This window comes from Gossypium hirsutum, chromosome A11, assembly GCF_007990345.1.
Source record: "Gossypium hirsutum isolate 1008001.06 chromosome A11, Gossypium_hirsutum_v2.1, whole genome shotgun sequence".
In the NCBI taxonomy this organism is placed as follows: domain Eukaryota; kingdom Viridiplantae; phylum Streptophyta; class Magnoliopsida; order Malvales; family Malvaceae; genus Gossypium; species Gossypium hirsutum.
This window is the reverse complement of record NC_053434.1, coordinates 110,484,597-110,490,199: the sequence shown is the minus strand read 5'-3', so window position 1 is coordinate 110,490,199 and position 5,603 is coordinate 110,484,597. Positions and strand designations below refer to the sequence as shown.

The following is a 5,603-nucleotide window of genomic DNA, read 5'->3' as shown; positions in this document are numbered from 1 at the left end:
TAGTCCAGTAAGTCAACATCACGAATTTGACTTTGATCTTAATGTTGGATGGACAGACCAATTAGAATATGAAGGGACATCACAGATGCCCAAAAATTCTAATTATGGTGGGAGTTCATATAACAACCCTACCTCCAGTCCCCGTTTACAAATACATCTAGAGGTGATAATAAGCACAGAGGCAAATTGTTAGAGAAATGACCAATAATGATGAAGATTCTGATCAAGACGTTGAAGATTTTAGTGACCCTGATGTTGATGAGGTTCCGGACGATATCGATGATGAAGCCCCAGAAGAGGTTGAAGATGTTTATGGCCCTTCATTCAGTAACCTAAGTCGTGGCATTATTTTATGAAATGAATCTAGGGGCGACATGTTGAACGTAGATCCAGATGCAGCGCATGCACCCGAGTTTCCTGAGTACGCTGATATAGTACCTACTCATAGATTGGCGATAAATTCACAGTTTGAGGAGTTATTCATTGGGCAACAGTTCGAGAACAAGGCAGACTATGTGTTTGCCATCAAACAATACAGTATGAAGTTGTCGATTGATTACAAGGTTGTCAAATCTACACCGACATTATATGTTGGAAAATGTTGGAGAGCCGGCGATGGGTGTGGTTGGCGAGTTCGAGCTGCATTTATATAGAGCACTCAACAGTGGCAAATACGAAAATTAGAAGGGTGTTATACATGTAGTGTTGCACGTATGTCTCAAGACCACCAGAAATTGGATGCCAAAAGTATTTGCAACTGCATCATGCCACTAGTGAAAGATAATCCAATAATTCCTGTGTCAACATTGATTGCAGACATGCAAGCTCGATTTCAGTACAGAGTTTCATATAGGAAAGCGTGGTTGGCGAAACAAATGGCTATGCAACAATTGTACGGCGTCTGGGATGAGTCATACAATGAACTTCAGGGTTGGATTTTAGCGATGGTGGAGTACATCCCAAGAACTATCGTGGACTTGCAAACATTGCCTTATAGAGGCCCTAATGGACAATTGGAACTGGGGAGAAGAGATTTTCATCGACTGTTTGGACTTTCGATCCATGTGTTAGAGCCTTCCCCCACTGCAAACCGCTAGTGCAAGTTGATGGAACATGGCTTTTTGGAAAATACACGCAGATACTTCTGATTGCGGTTGCACAAGACGGTAACGAAAATGTACTACCAATCGCTTTTGCCATCGTGGAGTCTGAGAACTCTGAATCGTGGGCGTATTTCATTCAGAACTTACGGAGACATGTTGTCAGGGAAGACAACATTTGCATTATCTCCAACAGATCGAAGGGTCTTGTTGCTACGATTCGACAATCTGAGGTTCCATGGAGGTCCGTCTATTGTATTTGTCACATCGCTGTCAACTTCCACAATCAGTATAAGAACAAAGATTGGTGCAAACGAACTGTGAACATGGGTAAAAAATCGTTTTTAAATTCGTATTTGTAATTATTTTGAGTCCATTTCCTAAATGGAATTGTAACATAACTTAAAATTGAATACATACGTAGGATACGAGCTGGAAGCACACCGTTTCAGACATAAGTTGGTGAGGTTAGAGACTGATATGGCGGGGTCCAATCCTCCTCTCAGATAATGGTTAGGTAGCATGGAGCCGTGGTAGTGGGCTCAATGTTTTGACGAGGGGTACCGGTATGGTCAAATGACAACTAACCTCGTTGAGGCCATAAACTTTGTCTTGAGGCGTACATGTCACTTGCCAATTTCAGCAGTTTTTTCAGTCACATTTTATAAGCTAGCAACCTTAATGCCAAAAATGGGGTTGAAACAAGCAAAACAGTTAGAGGCAGGACATGTGTACGTCAAAAAAATTAGGGATGCCATGAAAGAGAATGCTGAAAGGGCTAGATTGATGAATGCAGAACTATATTCCCGAAATTTGGAAACTTTTCGAGTGACAGAGTATACCGGTCGCCAGTCGGGGATCCCGCCACGGTCCTACGGAGTTGATCTCCGAAACAGGCGATGTGAGTGCGAGATGTTCCAAACACTACGTTATCCGTGTGCGCATGTGGTTCAGCGTGTGCTACCTACAGTTTGAATGCTGAACAATATATCGACGATGTGTACACACTTGAACATACCTTACGTATTTGGGGTAACGAGTTCCCCGTATTAAGGGATGTATCAACATGGGAAGTGCAACTACCTGTGTTTGAGATGTTGCCAGATCGGTCACTACGTAGGAGAATCAAAGGTAGACCGACAACAACGAGGATCCAGAACGACATGGATATAAGAGAACAAGTTGATCCAAAACGTTGCACCATATGTAGAACAGTTGGCCACAATCGGAGCAAATGTCCCCATAGAAACGTCTACACTGGTCAATCTTCACAGTCTGAAAGAAATTAAATGTTGTACCTGATGTTTGCATTTTATGATCTCTGAGAAATAAAGTTTGTATTATTTAGGGTTAAGTTTTTACTTAAAATTAACAGTTGCATGTAACACCCCCTTACCCGAGACTGTCGCCGGAGTTGAGCTTGAGGCGTTAACAGACTTAATTTATCACTTAAACAATTTCAAACAATTTATTTCACCTTTCATAATAAACTACTCATCTGCGTCACAGTCGCTAAAAAAATCATATCTCAAGTTATGAAACTCAAAATTTAAATCTATAATTTTTTTCTGAAACTAGACTCATATATCTATTTACTAATTTTTTTCCAGAATTTTTGGTGAAGCCAATTAGTAATGTTTATTAGTTAAAGTTTCCCCTATTTCAGTGTTTAACTACTTTGACCTCTTTTCACTACGAATCACTTTTCTCTCTATACAGAATTCAGATGACTATGAAGTTTGTTTTTCTTAAAATTAGACTCAATAATAAATCTATACATATAAAGTATGAATCGTAATTATTTTTTTACAATTTTTAGTGAATTTATAAATTCAGAACAGGGGATTCAGAAATCGCTCTGACCCTATTCCACCAAAACTCAAATATCTTATAAAATACAACTCATTTACCTATTATGATTCTTCCATATGAAAATAGGCTCAACAAGATTAAATTTCATATTTTATTCACCATTTAATTCTATTTCTACTATTTTTAGTGATTTCTCAAACTCATGTCATTGCTGCTGTATGATACTGTTTTACAACTTATTCAATTTAGTCTCTAATTTCAAATTAAGCACTTTATGCATAGAATTTCTTCATGAAATTTTCACACAATCATGCAATCATATAAAAAAAGACTAATATATAAGTTGTGGAATCCTAAACGAATACAGGAAATATTACATAACACTTGAAATTTACATAACTTAAAATTGAAAAGAACCCGGAGTGGTATCGTCGTTCGGGGTATAGCGATTCATGGGCCTTCATTGACAGGGTGGACGTTAGGGTGTACTGTACACATTAGGAAGATCGGTAGCTGGATCGAACGTGGCCTGAGGCGGGGTGGAGTACATGTTTTCACCAAACATATCAAATGATATCGGTGGTTGCTCTGGGTGAAATGAACTCGAACCGCCTATGTCTGGGTGATATGAACTTGAACTGCCTATGTTCGGGTGATATGTACTTGAACTGGCAATTTCTGAGTGATATGAGCTGCTCTGTGACTCATCACAAAAAACGTCAACCCATTGATCCGATGTGTTCAAAGGTTGGTCCTCCGAATTGGGCTCCACCATATGTTGATCCTTTAGCTCCCCCATAGGTTGATTTCCACGTCTGTAGCCATGACCCGGTACTATCATAAGTTGTCCACCATATAAATAAACACGCCATCGACTCATGTACCACTGCATATATTCAGTCGAGGGACCAAATTCAAACATGCACGAGTGCATCTCAGGTCGCATGTCGTACCGGGCATTCCATAGTGCTACAAAATATTGATGTTCCACGCTCCAATCTGTTATATGTTTCCCCCTCATGGTCTTACCGTGGACTTCATTAAATTGTTCTGGCTCGACCGGCATAAATTGTCTACACCCAAATTGTCGCATAACTCGATCACCATTGTACCACTCAACGGTTGAAAAGTTGAGCACCGGCGTGTTAATGCACCACATATGGGCTTTAGCATGAAACCAATGTGGAATAATGGTTGCAATGTTCAGTGCAGAATACGGCATCCATAAGAACTACACAATATAACATAATGAGTCAAGTCACATCACATACTACAAGTGGATAAGTTAAATCAACGTTACTTAAACCATATAAATATATATTACTTTCTCTCCGGCATACGCTTCTATCATTTGGCGGTAAATGATTAATGTTTGGCTCTCACCAATTCCCGGAGACGTGGCCCATCTGAAATCAAAACAAACACGTTATATTAAACCCACAGTTATGAATCGTTAAATGTTAAGTATAATTTTGTTTTTACCTTTTTATAAGTGGCCACGAATATGGTTGGTGCCTAACAGCCGCTAGAAACGGCATCCTGTATAAAGCCCAAGATTGTAGCAAAACCAAACAACCAGCCATGTTACTAGCACCATGTTTTGTTGCTCGGCAAAGCTCATAGTACAATGCGGCCAACACTGCCGATCCCCAACTGTAACTACTAGCATGAGAAAAATCCTCCAATAGAGGCAACTACTTTAAGTGGACCCTATTAGACGTGTTGTTTGGCATAAGTACCCCCCAATCAACTGCATAATATAGGCTCGTGCAGCACACATCACCTCGTACTTAGAGGCAGTGCTTGATAACTCCTTAAAATTAGCTTTCAACCATGCCAATGTCAAGCATGTGAAATTCCTTTCCCCATTATTAGGGGACCGTCCAAGCAATCTGTGGCTTAGTACTGAAGGTTCCAACACATTGCTTCGACCAGTGACCACAGCACCGTCAACTCGTAACCCAAGTTGCATAGCGACGTCTTCTAATGTGATAGTGCACTCCCCGCACGGCATAATGAAGGTGTGGGTCTCTGTACACCATCACTCAACCAAGGCGAATATTAAGTTCGCCCTCAGGTCAAACCTCCGGATCAATGCAACGTTCCCAAATCCCGCCATCTGTAAGTATGGCATGATCCGATCGTCCGGATCATACTTGGGAAAATGAAACCGCAACCTCAAAACCCAATAACCATCCTGTATGGTAAATTTTTTTATAAAAATATGATAAATCAATTATCTATATAATTTAAACATAAAATTATATATTGAAGACTAAAATTGAAAAGTTGAGAAAATAAAAACATCACACTTATACTATACCAACGTAGCCATTCTAAATATTTTTTTATTTAAGTTTAATTAAATAAGTAATAATATATTAATAATAGAATGAAGATTGTCATAAAATATTAATCATAGTTAAGCATTAAAACTATATAACAACAAAAAGTACATAAAATTAATAATAATATCCTAAGAAACTATAAGTTGTATGGGTAAATATAAAAATAAAAAAACTTATTTTTATTGAATTGATATCTATAATAATATATACAGTTTTACATATAATATAAATTAGGTATATTCAAACTCGAAAATTTATCTTACATACGAGAACTTTTATCTTACATATAATATATAGACTTATTTTTTTTAATGTGTTCAAAATTTTAATATTTTTAAATATA

At 38.3% G+C, this 5,603-nt stretch overlaps 1 protein-coding gene across 1 annotated transcript; it reads left to right on the top strand.

Annotated features, from left to right (window-relative positions):
• Nucleotides 1-713: 713 nt before the first annotated feature.
• Nucleotides 714-1,610, top strand: LOC107955865 (uncharacterized). The gene is made up of 3 exons (XM_016891657.1): nt 714-1,064; nt 1,139-1,430; nt 1,525-1,610. Exons 1-3 carry the CDS (start codon nt 714-716, stop codon nt 1,608-1,610), a joined length of 729 nt encoding a protein of 242 aa, XP_016747146.1.
• Nucleotides 1,611-5,603: the final 3,993 nt, after the last annotated feature.

Coding starts and splice junctions, on each gene's coding strand:
- LOC107955865 (XM_016891657.1), top strand. CDS start 714: ATGTCTCAAGACCACCAGAAATTGGATGCCAAAAGTATTTGCAACTGC. Junction 1,065..1,138: donor TGTTTGGACTTTCGATCCAT/GTGTTAGAGCCT, acceptor AAATACACGCAG/ATACTTCTGATTGCGGTTGC. Junction 1,431..1,524: donor CAAACGAACTGTGAACATGG/GTAAAAAATCGT, acceptor ATACATACGTAG/GATACGAGCTGGAAGCACAC.